Source organism: Stegostoma tigrinum, chromosome 45 (genome assembly GCF_030684315.1).
Source record: "Stegostoma tigrinum isolate sSteTig4 chromosome 45, sSteTig4.hap1, whole genome shotgun sequence".
In the NCBI taxonomy this organism is placed as follows: Eukaryota; Metazoa; Chordata; class Chondrichthyes; order Orectolobiformes; family Stegostomatidae; genus Stegostoma; species Stegostoma tigrinum.
The window spans coordinates 12,784,688-12,800,413 of NC_081398.1; the positions used below are offsets into that span (position 1 = coordinate 12,784,688).

The following is a 15,726-nucleotide window of genomic DNA, read 5'->3' on the forward strand; positions in this document are numbered from 1 at the left end:
TAATCCTCCTGTTTCTATCTGTGCCTTTGTAACCTTGTTACCACATTGTCAGGAAAAATCCCCGGATATCCTGCCTGTCACACTTCAGATTCCAGATTTTCCACTGGCCTTTCAACCACAGGAGGTATCACTTCCAGCTGTAATCCAGCTATTTCATTCCCGAGGATGAAGTGAATTTCCTGAATCGAGAATTTTGCTCTTACTCCCATCACCTCTTCACTCATTTTATTAAGGCTGCCTGACCTCACGTTATGCAATGGAACAAAACTCTTCTCACCCTGACACACATATTCGCACATTTTTCTGTCAATGCTCCCTCTGAACGACATATCTCTTGGCTCTTGACTTGATCCCGTATCTCTTAAATTCTTAAATTCTTTACCCATTCCCTCTTACCCAATGTGAGAGCCCCTCACCCACTGAAGGAAATTATTTGAAGAGATCTGACACTTAATTTCCAAACAACCCCTCACACGGTTGTACATTCTTTTGCAGGTTTTTAGCTCCCATGGTTCGTTTTGTTTACACATCAACAGTATTCTTGGGTTCTCCTGTTTTCCCACATTCATCTTCCCAGTGCCTTTTCTCAAACACTGACACTGTGACTACATGCGGCCTACTTTATGACATCGAGAAGGCCTGAGCTTCTTAAGTTCTTCTTTACCTCCATGGGTTTCATTTTTACTTCAAGTTAAACCATGTTTATTATCTTCAATGAATTTTCCTTTTCCTTTCGGAAATATACATCAGGATGGCAATTTTCACCTCACTACTCTCAACAGATAACTCCTCTGAAACCGATGCAAATACCTCACGAGCTGTTACTATCAAATTTGTCAGAGCCATCAAAACCCAAATGATCGCTCACCCTGCCGATCATCCTCATGATTTTATACATCTCAATCATGTACCCCTTCAGGGTTTTCTGTTCTGAAGAAAACAACGCAAGAAAACTTCCACCCTGTGAGTTTCTGATGGTAAAAGGTGCTTGTCAATCTCTGGTGGCCACACACACAGGACCGGCTTTCCACTTGGTCCGGAGGCAGATTAAACTGCTGAGTCCCCAGTGAAGCTTTTGGATCGTACTGTGCATCCTGATCTGGCAGAAATTTGACAAGCTCTGACGTGTCGGAGCTGAAAGGCCTGTGTCAGTGGCAGGTTTCCCTGTCATGCCACAAATTAAACAACTGGCAGAAAAACAGCAATTTGAGGTCCCACTGAGACTTGAACTCAGATCACTGGATTCAGAGTCCAGAGTGCTAACCATTACACCATGGGGCCAGCTTGCTGCAAAGGGCTGCACACAAGGCAGAGGAAGAGCAAAAGATGAAAGCAGATTCAGAAATGACTACGATTGCTTCTCCTCGATCCTGATTCTGGAATGGAGATAACAGTGGCGTAACACTGCTCCTTGCTCACTGACAGACACAACTGAGCACACGGAGGTGAAATCAGGGATTCATCAGACAGCAATAATGGGAACTGTAGATGCTGGAGAATCGAAGATAACAAAGTGTGAAGCTGGATGAACACCATAGGACGGTGGGAAATGGGAAACGTACAAGACCTAAAGTTGCAGCAGCTTTGAAGAAGTTAAATGAAGTTTAATAAAAACCCTGACAGAGTCAACAAACTATGACAGTGGAGTTGATGGATGGAAACGTCATGGGGCAGTTCATTGATGAAGCTGGGGAAACAGAAAGGGTCAGTTTTATTTGAAAGGTGTGCGAAACTGGTGAACAGTTCATGAGAAGATAAGTTCATTGATGAAGCTGGGGAAACAGAAAGGGTCAGTTTTATTTGAAAGGTGTGCGAAACTGGTGAACAGTTCATGAGAAGATAAGTTCTGTTTGTGCACCAAAGTAGAGGGCACCGGTAAATTGAACTTAGAAGATGAATTTGTCTCACACTACTAAATATCACGCGAGCAATGAGGCAGCAGCAAAGCAACTCAGCACATCGCTGCTGTATCAGAACAACCGGAATCACAAAACTAAAGAGACAGCGTAAAGTGTGTTTGAAATCCTGCTGGAGTGGAGGATACAGGCAAAGACAGATGAGACAACAAATTGTAGAGCTGTATGAACACAGCAGGCCAAGCAGCATCAGAGGATCGGGAAGGCTGATGTTTCGGGCCTGGACCCTTCTTCAGAAAGGATTCAGACACACACACACACACACACACACACACACACTTTCCTGCCACACACACACACACCTTCCTGCTCCTCTGATGCTGTTTGACCTGCTGTGTTCACTCAGCTCTCCATCTTATTATGTCAGATTATGCAGCATCTGCAGTTGCTGCGATCTCTGAGGCATAGATAGTTTCCAAGCTGTCAATGCAAACCATAATGGGGTCGGGGGTGGGGGGGGGGGTCGCTGCGGGACGATGTGGTGTGGGGTTTGTGAAGCTCAGCGAGAGCTTGCCAATGAAAATTTGATCAGGGAGGCAATTCATTCAGTTGTGAGTTTTAACGAAGCTGCAAAACAGGGTCTCCGTGACTCACCAGTTGGAGATTGAACTCAAATTTTGGTGGAACCTTCCTTCCGACAACGAAAATAATTAGCTTCAAAAGACCCATTACTTTCCCAAAACCTACGGCCGGGACTGAAGATGCGAGGTTTTGCACTTTGGTAAAAGGAAAACAGGCATGGATTATTTTCTAAACGGTGAAAAAATTCGTAAAGCAGAAGTACAAAGGGATCTGGGAGTGTTGGTCCAGGATTCTCTAAAGGTTAACTTGCAGGTAGAGTCTGTCAGTAAGAAAGTGAATGTCATGTTGTCGTTTATCTCAAGAGGGTTGGAATATAAAAGCAGTGATGTGCTTCTGAAGCTTTATAAAGCTCTAGTTAGGCCCCATTTAGAATACTGTGTCCAATTTTGGGCCCCACACCTCAGGGAGGACATACTGGCGCTGGAGCGTGTCCAGCAGACATTCACACATTTGATCCCTGGAATGGTAGGTTTAACATACGATGAATGGCTAAGGATCCTGGTATTGTATTCATTAGGGTTTAGAAGGTTGAGAGGAGATCTAATAGAAACTTACAAGATAATGTATGGCTTAGAAAGGATGGACACTGGGAAGTTGTTTCCGTTAGGCGGAGGGCTGAGGGCCCGTGTGCACAGCCTTAGCGTTAGAGGGGGCTTGATGGGCCAAATGGTCTTACTTCCACTCCTATGGCTTATGGTCTAAGAGGGCAAACTTCCACACGCCGTGCTTCTGATGGTAAAAGGTATATGTGAATCTCCAGTGGCCACACACACAGGATCGGCTTTCCACTTGGTCCGGAGGCAGATTAAACTGCTGAGTCCCCAATGAAGCATTTGGATTGTACTGTGCTTCCTGATCTGGCAGAGATTTGATGAGCTCTGATGTGTCAGTGCTATTAGGCCTGGGTTAGAAGCAGATTTCATTGCTGAACCCCAAATTAAACAACTGGCAGGGTCATGGAAATTAGAGGCCCCACTGAGATTTGAACTCAGATCGCTGGATTCAGAGTCCAGAGTGCTAACCATTACACCATGGGACCAGTCTCACATGGAGGATGCTCATGAGGCAGAGGGAAAGGAAAAGATGAGAAGGGATTGAGAAATGGCTGCGATAGTTTCACCCTCGATCCTGATTCTGGCGTGGAGATAACAGGGGTGTGACACTGCTCCCTGCTCACTGACAGACACAACTGCACACACGGAAATGGATGTGAAACTGGCGAGTTGTACAGAGTGTTGGTCAGGCCACAGCTAGAGTATTGTGTGCAGTTCTGGTCACCTCACGACAGGAAGGATGTGATAGCGTTGGAGGGAGTACAGAGGAAGGTCACCAGCATGTTGTCTGTGATGGAGAAATTGATCTATAAGGAAAGAATGGATAGGCTTGTTTCTAAGGAAGGGTCACTGGACAAAATACGAACTCTGATTACTCTTTACCAGCCCTGCTGAGCTTTTTCAGCAATTTCTGTTTTTGCTCCTGATGTACAGCATCCACAGTTCTCTCAGTTTTTAAAAATCTATGCCCTGTCATTTTAATGTCTCTAGCCCTTGGGAGAAGACCTTGGCTATTCACCCTATCCATGCCTTTCATGTTTTTATAAACCTCTACAAGTGCACCCTTCAGCCTCCAATGCTCCAGGGAGAAAAGCCTCAGTCTATTCACCCTCTCCCTATAACTCAAACCCTCCAACCCCAGTAACATCTCAGTGAATCTTTTCTGCACTCTCTGAAGTTTAGTGACATACTTCCTATGGAAGGGTGACCAGAATTGCTCACAGTATTCTAAAAATGCCCTCACCAATGCCCTGTACAGCCAGAATGTGAGATTCCAACTTCTTCACTCAATATTCTGACCAATGACGGCAACCACACCAAATGCCGTCTTCACCGCCCTGTCCAACCAGGAACTCCACTTTCAAAGGAAATACCCAACTATACCCTACAATACTAGGTCCTTTGTTTAGCAACACTCCACAGGACCCGACGATTAACTGTGTAAGTCTTGCCTTGGTTTGCCTTACCAAAATGCGGCACCTCACTTTGATCTAAATTTATCTCAGTCTGTGCTTCCCCCGCCGAGTCCTCAGCCAAGTGGCCCATCTCATCAAGGTCCTGTTCTACTCTGAAATAATACTCTTCTACACTGTCCACTACACCTCCTATTTGGGTGTCAACTGCAAATTTAGGCACCATGGCTCGTATATTCTCATTCAAATCATTTATAGAAATGGCAAAAAACAGAGGAACAGGTAAACATCCCTGCAGCATACTGCTAGTCACAGGTCTCCAATCTGTGAAGCAACCTGCCACCACCATTCTCTGTGCCCCATCTTCAAGCCACTTTTGTATCCAATTGGTTACCTCTCCCTGGATCCCATGTGCTCTAACCTGACTAACCATCTACTATGTGGAACGTTGCCAACAGTTTGCTGAGGCCCATGTACACAATGCTCACCTTTCTACCTTCATCCATTTTCCTTGTCACCTCTTCAAAAATCTTATTCGAGTTGATGGGATATGATTTCCCTGCGGAAAGGCACGTTGACTGTCCCCAGTCAGTCCCAGCCTTTCCAAATGCATATGAATCCTGTCGCTCACAATCTCCTCCGACCACTTCCCTGCCATTGATGTAAGCCTGACTGGTCTCAGTGTTCCCTGGCTCTTCCTTACAACACTTCCTAAATGATGGCACCACATTAGCCAACTTCCAATCTTGTGGCAACTCATCTGTGGTTTTTGATGACATAATATCTCAGCAGGGGGAGCAGCAATCACTTCCCTTGCATCCCACACAAAATTCTGGGAAACACCTGATCAGGTCCTGGAGATTTATCCACATCTCACAGCCCTCAAGCTCAATTCCCCTGCCAATGAAAGCCAACACACCAAATGCCTTCTTTCCATCCCTATCCAGTTGGGTCACAACTTTGAGTGATCTAAGGATTTGGACCTGAAGATCCCTCTGTTCCCTCTCCTGCCATTAACTCTGTGCTCTGTATTTAAATTTGACCTTCCAAAATGAATCACATCACACTTTTCTGGATTGCAATCCATCTACCACTTCTTTGCTCAGCTCTGCATCCTGTCAATTCTCAACTGCAACTGACAACAGCCCTCCATGTTGTCCATAATTCCACCAACCTTCGCATCATCGGCAAACTTACTAAGCCACTCTCCTATTTCCTCATCCAAGTCATTTATAAAGATCATAATCTGCTCTCATTTGCCAGCATTTGCCCCATATCCCTCTAAACCCTTCCTGTTCATGTGCACATCCAGATGCCTTTTAAATGTTGTAATTGTACCAGCCTCCACCACTTCCTCTGGCAGCTCATTCCATACACACGCCACCCTCTGTGTGAAAATGTTGCGACTTAGGTCCCTTTTGAATCTTTCTCTCTCACCTTTTACCAATGCCCTCTAGCTTTGGACTCCCCCACCTCAGGGAAAAGATCTTGCCTATTTACCCGATCAATGCCCCTCATGATTTTATAACCTCTATAAGGTCCCCCAACCCCACCCCCAGCCCCTGGTGCTCCAGCAAATTTAGCCCCAGCCTATTCACTCCCTCCCTGTAGCTCCAAACCTCCAATTCTGGCAACATCCTTGTGAACCTTTTCAAACTGCAGGGAGCATGGGAATATTAGCATCAAAGTTTAAAGACTATGTTGACAGCTGATAGTCAAGACTATCTAGAAGATTGTGATGCAGGAATTGCATTTGTTCCTTTTGCAATTAGGGATGCACCAAATGAATCAACTAAATCCAGTCAATTTCAATTAGTTTTTGGAGCATGAGGTGAGAGGACCACTGAAATTAATTAAGTAGAAATTGGTGAGTCAGAGACCAGAAACCATATATAGGACCATGTGTCAAATTTTAGGGAAAGTTTAGTTTGAGCCGGTGAGTTGGCCAGACAACATTTAAAAGTAGCACAGCTAATGATGGAACCGAAAGCAGACAAGGCAACAAACATTTGCAGTTTTACTCATGTAGATCAAGTACTCGTCTTACTTCCGGTGGCAGGTGAGCATTTATAAGCAAGGCTTCGTGGACCTGATGAAATCAAAAGATAATTGAGAGAGAGAGCTTTTAATTGTATGTTAAGAATGCCAGTCAAAAAGAAACCTCACAGGGTGTAACATGTGAATATGCTCAGAAGGTCATTTGAGAGGGATGGGAAGTAAAAGGAGAATGTGACACTGTTCACAACACAGAGTCAAGAGCCAAGTTTAGAGGATTCTGAATTGGACATTCCTCTAATTAAATTGAACAATGAGGAAGTTTTCAAAAATTTGAACACATTATTGAGTTATGTTCGGAGGAAAATTAAAATGATCTTGGAAATTTTATTGCATTAATATGTTAAGCGAAGAGCAAATGACTGGAACTACTGATCTGATTGCCCAAACTGTTGATATTGGAAACGCTGCTCCAAATAAGCAACGGCCTGGTAGAATTAACTATTTAAAGTTGGCACAGGATAAAAAATAGTGTGTATGCTTGTGAAAAGATAACTTAGTCTATGTAGTCGCAGTGACTGGATCTCATCCATCGTAATTATGCCAAAATCAGATGGCACCCACAACAATTCTGTATGGATCATTGCAATGTCAAAGCAGTTACATAATCTGATTCATATCCTATTCCACATTTGAAGGAAAGGTAATATATTTCCAAGTCAGGATGGTGAGTGACCTGGAAGTGATTATAGAGGTGGTGGTGCTCCCATGTATCTGCGACCCTTGTCCTTCCAGATGGAGGTGGTTGTGTGTTTGGAAGGTGCTGTTTGAGGATTTTGCCACAGTCGACTGGGAATATTTACTTCCAGGTAAGACTATACTGGAGAAGTGGGGAGCAGTCAACGTGGGGCTGGGGGGAGACAAAACCAGGGGCAGAAAGTTCAGAGAACCCCGGATATCTGGGACAATTCTTAATTGGATAAAGAAGAACTGAAAGGCTTTAAGAATTCCAGAGGGAGCAGTTCAGCTGCAGCCTGAGAAGAATATAGAAAGTGCAATGGCAACTTGGGAGAAGAATATTTCTCTTTACACTTTATTTTTGAAAAGAAAAATGTGGGGATGGAATTCAGGAAAAGGGACTCGGAGGAACTCGCACAGTTTGACAGAGTAAATGAGGAGATGTTGGTAGCTCAGATCAATTGCCTCCCAGACTGCAGTGGGCAGAGAGTTCGGAAATTTCAGGGGCTCTGACTCACATTTTTAATTCCTCTCTGCACACAGAGGAAGTACCAGAGGGTTGGAGGATGGTTAATGTGGTTCCACTTTTAAGAAGGGTAGTAGAGAATGATCAGAAAATTATCAGCTGGTGAATCATATGTCAGTGAGAGGGAAGCTAATGATGAAAATTCTGAAGGAGCGAATTAATACCCACTTGGAAAGGCATGAGCTAATTAGAGATAGTCTGCATGGCTTTGTCAAAGGGAGGTCATCTGTCTCACAAATTTGTTAGCATGTTTTGCAAATGTGATGGAGTGTGTGGATTAGAAAAGTTCAGAAATGTAGTTTATATTGTTTCAATACCGTGACCTGACAGGGTTATTTTGTTCTGATTTCTTTGAAGAGGGAGATTGAAGGAGACGTAACAAGCAGGATGATGAGGGCCACATGAGTAAACGGCTTGGAGGCCTTGGATCTTTTCAACAACCTGAATGGATAAGGGCAGCTCTCACAAAACAGGATTTCTGGATTTTGATTTTGCAGGAGCATCACGAGCTCTTTGGTTTTCCATAGAGTTAGAATCTTCAGGAGGCGTCTCCGGGCTGCACCAGTCTCTGGATCTTCTTTTGATAGTTTTTACTTCCTGGATTGGCGAACTGCATGTGAAATTCTGTGTCCAAATTTTCGTTTTGCCAATAGGTGTGTTCAAGGGTTATTACTGCATTGGAGCAGAAAACTGGAATTATTACCATATCGTTCTTTTAAGTTTTCATGATTTAAGTTATTTTAAATTCTTCTTTCTTTGATCATATTCAAACTGCAGTGTCTACATAAATTGTGTTGTGCTTAACGTCGAGAAGTTTGACCAGTAGCTTTGCATCTGTAACATGGCAGCTCATACTTGTCTTTGAAATAAGAAAATGTTAGGGTCTAGGCTACCTTCTTAAAGTATTTTGTGTGGGATCTAGCCGAGTCGAGAACAATCTAGATTTTAGCAAAGATTCAGATGAGGGACCAGATGGGAGACTGACAGAAATTTTTGAAGCCAATTGAATTGAGGGAAGCTAGGTGAGGTGGATCAGAAACTGGGTAGAGTACAGCATGGAATGGGTAGTGGTGCAAGGTCATTGAATGCCTGGAGAGTGATATCCAGCTTTGTACCACAAGGATCAGTACTGGGGCCCTGACTGTTTGCTGTATACAAAATAATCGAAATGAAAATGTTGAGGGAATTTGTAGATGACACTGGGATTGGCAGAATGGCGAACAGGAGAAAAGATTGTCGTAGGTTACAGGGAGAAAAAAATGGTTCGGGCAGATCAGTGACAGGTTATATTTAATAATGATAAATACGAGGTAATGTATTTGGGAAAAAATGAAACAAGAGGTGGTAATATTTAATGAATGGCAGGACACTGGGAAGTCTTGCAGAACAGACGGACATTGGAGTAATTATTGATCGATCCCTGAAATCAACACATAATGTGAATAGGACAGTTAATAGGGCATATGGAAGACTGGCTTTCATCAGGCGTGGCATAGAGTATCAGAGAAAGGAGGTAATGTTGGAGTTGTACAGAGCATCGGTCAGACCACAGCTGGAGTACTGTGGGCAGTTCTGGTCAATGCACTACAGGAAGGATGTGATAGCATTCGAGGGGGTAGAGAGGAGGGTCACCAGAATGTTGCCTGGGATGGAGAAACTGGGCTTTAAGGAGAGAATACACAGGCTTGGAGATAGTCAGAACTGCAGATGCTGGAGTCAGAGATAAGACAGTGTTGGAACTGGAGGAATACAGCACACCAGGCAGCATCAGGGGGTCAGGATAGTTCACATTTCTTGTATAGTTTTCTTTAGAGCAGAAAAGACTGAGGGTGGACATGAGAAGTGCATATAATCATGAGTGCGATGGACAGGATAAGCGATTATTTCAATTTGTTGACTCAGGCAAAGTTGGTGGTAACAGTAAGTCAAGTATTTGCATCATTATCAGATTACGTACCTGGGGAGAGTAATGAGGTGAAAATTGCCGTCCTAAGTGTACATGAGCTACTATCAGAAACGTACAGGAAATGTTTTTGGAACCTAATGAGGGAACCTGGTTGAATGTAAATTGATTTTGAAAGAATCAAACCATTTTAATTCCTATCAGTAGATAAGGCCAGAAAAAAACAGATCAAATGTATGATGCTCCTGGAGAGACAAGTACTTTGGAAGGGTTCAAAAAATCACTTCCTGAGGCACTGAGAACTCATGTGGAAGAGCAGAGAGTGACAACTGCAAGATTAGCAGCTGAAATAGCTGATGGTTATTAGTTGGTTCATAAAACATAGTTTGGTTTCCAGCATCAAATTAAATCATTGAGGGATAAAAACTTGGAAAATAGAAATTCTCAGGCAGTAAGGGAAAAGGAGATCTCACTGAAGATAATAAAGATAGTTTGCTGTGGGGTAAAAAGGACACCCATGGTGAGGAAAGAGAAGTTAAAAAGCTCAGGCATTCTCATTGTAATAAAGTAGGCCGCATTTAGTCACAGCGTCAGTGGTTTTGAAAAAGCACCGGGCAGATGAATGTGGGAAAACAGGAGAAGCCAGGAATATGGATGAAGTGGAAACAAAATGAACAGTGGAAGTTAAAAATGTGAAAAAGAATGTTCAACCTGGTGAGGGTTTGGGTTGAAAATTAAGCGCCAGATCTCTCAAAAGGATTTCCTTCAGTGGGTGAGGGGCTCTCACTTATGGCAGGAGGGAGTGGGTAAAAAAATTCCGATTTGAAGAGATATGGGATCAAGTCAACAGTCAGGAGATATGCAGTTCAGAGGGACCATTGCCAGAAAAAAAGGGGGAATATGTGGAATTCATGGTGAAAAGAGTTTTGTTCCATTATGTAAATTGAGGGAGGAGAGTCCGGTGAAAATTAGTGAAGTGGTGTTGGGAGGAAGAGAGAAATTCTTGATTCAGGAAATACAGTTAATCCTTGGGAATGATAAATCTGGATCACAGGTGGGAGTGATACCTCCAATGCTTGAAAGGCCATTGGAAAATCCAGAAACTGCAGTGTGACAGGAAGTGTATCTGGAGATTTTTCCTGACCCTGTGGTAACAAGATCACAAAGGCACAGATAGAAACAGGAGGATTATTATTGTCCCCAGCTCAGGCAGGTGAGAGGGAGCTTGTTTGTCTATGATTTCATGAGACAGCAGGGGGGAGGTGAATATTACATTATCGTGTGTGTGTGTGTGTGTGTGTGTGTGTGTGTGTGTGTGTGTGTGTGTGTGTGTGTGGTGCAGTGTACGACAGCAGAGGTGGACGAAGTGCTCTATGCCTACTCGTATTTCTATTTATTTGTTCACATGGTCTCATGGCGTTTTTAATACTTTCATGGATATGTGTGTTTCTGCCCTGGACAATACAAGTGTTTGTTGACCAAACCTCCTCGTCACAGGTAGAGTCATAGAGTGATACAGCACAGAAACAGACCCTTCGGTCCAACCAGTCTGGCTAAGCATTATCCCAAACCAGTCCGACTTGTAAGCTCCTGGCCTATATCCCTCCAAACCGTTCCCATTCATATTTCCATCCAAATGTCTTTTAAACTTTGTAATTATAACCACACCCACGCCTTCATCATATCGGACTGTTTTAGTTTCATTGGCCATTTCTGATGTCGTTAAGATTCAAACTCCTTGCAGTGAGTGTGGAGTCACATGTGTGTAAATGTGGATAGCCCTGAGAAATTTCCATCTGCAAGTGGGATTTTTTTTTCCCTTTATTCATTGACAGGATGACGGCGTTGTGTCCAGGCCAGCATTTATTGGCCATCCCTAATTTCTCAGAGGGCAGTTTAGATTCAAACACATTGCCATGGGCCTGCCATAGGCCCGACCAGGTAAGGATGGTGTTTTCCTTTCCTAAAGGACATTAGTGAAGCAGGTGGGCTTTTCTTGACAATTAACAATGGATTCATGGTCATCATTAGATTCCTAAATCCAGACATTACGCTGAACTCAAATTCCCCCATCTGCGGTGGTGGGATTCAAATGGGGGACCCCAGAACATTGAATTCCCACAGTGTGGAATGGGCTTTTGGCCCAACAAGTCCACAATGACCCACACATCACCCCACCCAGATCCTTCCCCCCTCCAACTGACCTCAGCTACACATCCCTGAACACTATGGGCAAGTTAGCATGGCCAATCCAGCATAGCCTGCATATCTTTGGACTGTGGGAGGAAACCGGAGCACATGGATGAAACTCATACAGACATGGGGAGAATGTAAAACTCCACACAGGCAGTCACCCAAGGGTGGAATCGAAAGCAGGTCCCTGGCACTGTGAGGCAGCAATGCTAACCAGTGAGCCACCGTGCTGCCACTGAAAAGTAGCAAAGAACATGAGCTCTCTGACCAGAAACATTACATGGATCCTTAGATTAACAGTGCAGCAGTAATAACACTAGATTATCACCTCTCCTATTCAGGAGACATGTTTTCCCATGAGTAAAAGCAAAGCAATGCAGATGGTGGGGATTTGAAACGAAGAACTGAGAAACTCAACGGGTCTGGCAACGTGTGTGGAAAGAGAAGGAAACGCAAAGTGAATGTTTCAAACCTGGTACATCTCTTCATCAGAACCAAATTTCTTCAGTATGTACCAAGATATTCCCCCATCCCCTCACTGAGCTGTTGCATTCCCACCCATTGATTTAGTTTTCCTTTATTCAATCACGGGATGTGAACATTGCTGGCTCGCATTTATTAGCCATCCCTAATTACCCAGAGGGCATTTCAGAGTCAATCATGTGACTGTGGGCCTGAGGTTCCCTGCAGGCCATACAGGACAGCATGGCAGATTCTCGTGAATCAGATTGGTTTTTCCCCTTAGAATTCAACATGGATTTGTGGTCATCAATAGAATGTCTTTTGCAGATTCTTTTTGAATGTCAGATTCAACCTGCAACATCTGCCTTCGCAGGACTTGAACACACATCTCCAGAACACTGCCTGTGTCTCTGGATTAACAGTCCAGTGATAAAACCACTCGTCTATTTACCCCCTGTAATATTGCCAGTACAAGGCAGGGTTGGAATTTGCAAATCAGAACACAGTGCAGGATAGCTGAGTATAGTAGCCATCACCAATGAAAAGGTGCGAGTAAAACTGATTGGCCTGAAGATGGATAAATCACCTGGACCAGGTAGACTACACCCCAGAGTTCTAAAGGAGGTAGCTGAAGAGATAATGGAAGTATTAGTGGTGATATTTCAGGAATCGTGAGAGTCCAGGAGGGTCCTAGAGAACTGGAAAATCACTAACGTGACACCCCTGTTTAAAAAGGAAGTGAGGCAAGATACAGAAATTTACAGGAACTAATCAGCCATGATGGAATGATGGATCAGACAGGATGGGCTGATTGGCCAAATTTCTGCTCCTATGTCTTATGGCCTTATAGAAAATATGAAGGAGCTGTTAGTAATGTTTGGGTCTTTAAAATTATACCCATGTTTGAGATTGTGTTCATAAGCACAGGCATTCTTAAGTCAGTAAAACTAAAATTGGGACCGGTTGTACAGTACAGTCTCTTTACAGCACCAACTGGAAGGTAACAGGATGCAGATTATTCCATGAAATGTTTATTATATTTCAAAGTTTAAACATCTTTGCAATGAAATTGACAGAAAAGTTAATGCCACTCATGAACTCATATCTGAACTTACTCTGGGTCCCTGCGTAAATAAACGGGTTTATGCAGGAACTAAGGATCTGAAGCATATGTCCACTTTCCTCCAGGATGAAATTGGATTCATTGTAATTGGAACCCGAGAAATAACTAAAGTTTTTAATTCGGATGTAGAGAAATGTTACCAGAGTCGGTAGCCATAGCAGGATGAAACTGCCCGAGATACAGAACAGCAGGATGATGGACTTTCTCCGATTGTTCACCTCTGTGTCAGTCAGATTTTCTGCCTGTTTTCCAACACGGAGTCTTTTGCGAGTTTGAATGGCCTTTAGAATTTGTCTGACCGTCACAGCATTGAGCAGTAAGATCAAAACGAATGGGAGACAAGGGGCTGAAATGCTATCAATCCAATCATACGCAGCCCATGAAGGTGATGTGTAAAATATTGACTTAATTTTACACTGCCATGAAATATTACCGATTGTATATAATGGTTCATAACTGAAATACCAAAAGGTATTTTTGAAACAGCTCATGCCACAAACTGCCCCTATAACCACAGCTGCTACTTTCTCTGTGCAATATCTTGTCTTCAATTTCAGACAGGAAATGGCCACAAAACGATCAATAGTGAATATGACAGTTGACCAGACAGAAGCATCCCTGCTCCCACGCATTAGCCCCAAATTGACACTACAGACTGGTGTAACATAGAAGAAGCTGGAAGGGAAGTAAATTCCAACAATACGGATCAATATTACAGCTGTAATAATGACAAGTAGGTCTGTCGCTGCCATGGATACAAGATAGTAAGTGATGCATCTAGAGAGACCGCACCTTCCTCTGGATAGGATCACAATCACTGCCAAATTAGCTGCCATATGAAAATAAGTACATTTGAGATAAAGATTGAAATAGAATAATGAGTGAGACAGTGTGAACAGAACCTTAAGATTTGACTTCTCAAATAAAGTTTTTTTATCATAATTTTATTTGAACTTTTAACATCTGGCACCAAATAACAAAACTGAATCCCAATTCTATCAATGGTAGGTGTTTGATTAAAACAATCAACCAGACAAACATAAAAAATTATATTACACTGTTCATATGAAATATGAGCGTTATTGATAAGAGCGTAACTGCATTGAAGGTTTTAGGTAAGAAAATAACATCAGCAAAACAACATTAAATCAGAAGCTAAAATGTAGTGACCACGATTTGAAATTTATTATGGCATGCAGTTCTCCAGTGCAGGAGGACCCATCCTCAAGAGAATGTTCGCAGACAATAGCAGTGAAGAGGCATTCACTGAAGCTCTAATCCAATGGCTTCTTGCTGCTTCACGCTTGAAATACCAGAAATCCTGATCTGTCAGAGCTGGCCACACTTGTGCAGGCTGTTTCCATTGTTCTAAGTTGACAAAAAAAAACCCAAGGCCTCTCCAGCAGTGTATTTAAGCTGTCTTCAACAGCTGGTTTGTTACCTCTGACTTCTAGCCTCTCTTCAAAAAAAAGAGAAAGTAACCTCTTAAATTGACAGCATAATCTCAACACATTACAAGTGACACAATGGTAACTTGTAGCTGGTGCACATCATTCACTCAAATTGGTGCTTCAAAGCTTGGAAAAACATCTGCAGTCACACTATTAAGAATGATAAGGGAAGCAACTGAAGAGAAAACTTGATACAATAATTCAAAAAATTGCAAACCCAATTCGGAGATGTATGATACACTGCAGGGAGATGACATTGGGTGATATTTTAAAGGGAATGTTGTTACAGGCTGCAACCTATTATGCACGAGTCAATAAAATATTCGGTTGAAAGAGAGAAATAATAGCATATCCAAAACAATGGTATAGTTGAACCATAGAATTGAAGCTAAAGCGGTACATTGATATGTTCAATGCAAGTATCTTTCCAGGAAATACTTTATAATGCTGAAAAGGAAAGAGTTACACAGAACAGGCTCGTGATCACAGCAATTATCTTTTGAGGCAGCTAAAATCAAAATGACCTTCAAAACATACAACAAATTCCAGTACTGTACCTGGGACCCCGATAGCTGCAAGGATGGGATAATAGATCGCAAAGAGCAGACCTTTTGGTGTACCATGCATTTTGGTAAGATACACTACTCCACATTAAGTGTGTGAGACATTTATACCTGATGTGAGCCTCCCAGGAGAAATTAGGTGTTTTGAATTTGAAAATTAATTGTGAAATTTCAACAACCAAAAAAGAAGCTGTTTTGAAATGCCTGTGGGTTGACATCATATGCACCAAAGGTGAAATGCAAAACACACCTGCCTGATCCCAATCACATATCCTCAGGAAAAGAATTTAGGAAAAATAGACTGGAGA

General features: G+C 42.8%; 1 protein-coding gene and 2 non-coding genes across 3 annotated transcripts; all 3 read right to left on the reverse strand.

The window, feature by feature from the left end:
* Positions 1 to 1,209: 1,209 nt before the first annotated feature.
* trnaq-cug (transfer RNA glutamine (anticodon CUG)) lies at positions 1,210 to 1,281 on the reverse strand. The gene has a single exon. It is a non-coding gene; the product is annotated as a tRNA-Gln (tRNA).
* A 2,184-nt stretch (positions 1,282 to 3,465) lies between these two features.
* trnaq-cug (transfer RNA glutamine (anticodon CUG)) lies at positions 3,466 to 3,537 on the reverse strand. The gene has a single exon. It is a non-coding gene; the product is annotated as a tRNA-Gln (tRNA).
* A 9,785-nt stretch (positions 3,538 to 13,322) lies between these two features.
* Positions 13,323 to 15,480, reverse strand: LOC125448676 (probable G-protein coupled receptor 139). The gene is made up of 2 exons (XM_048524104.1): positions 15,413 to 15,480; positions 13,323 to 14,233 (listed from the first exon to the last, which is right to left on the reverse strand). The coding sequence occupies exon 2, from the start codon at positions 14,154 to 14,156 to the stop codon at positions 13,323 to 13,325; it is 834 nt and encodes a 277-aa protein (XP_048380061.1). The 5' UTR covers positions 14,157 to 14,233; positions 15,413 to 15,480.
* Between the last annotated feature and the right edge of the window lie 246 nt (positions 15,481 to 15,726).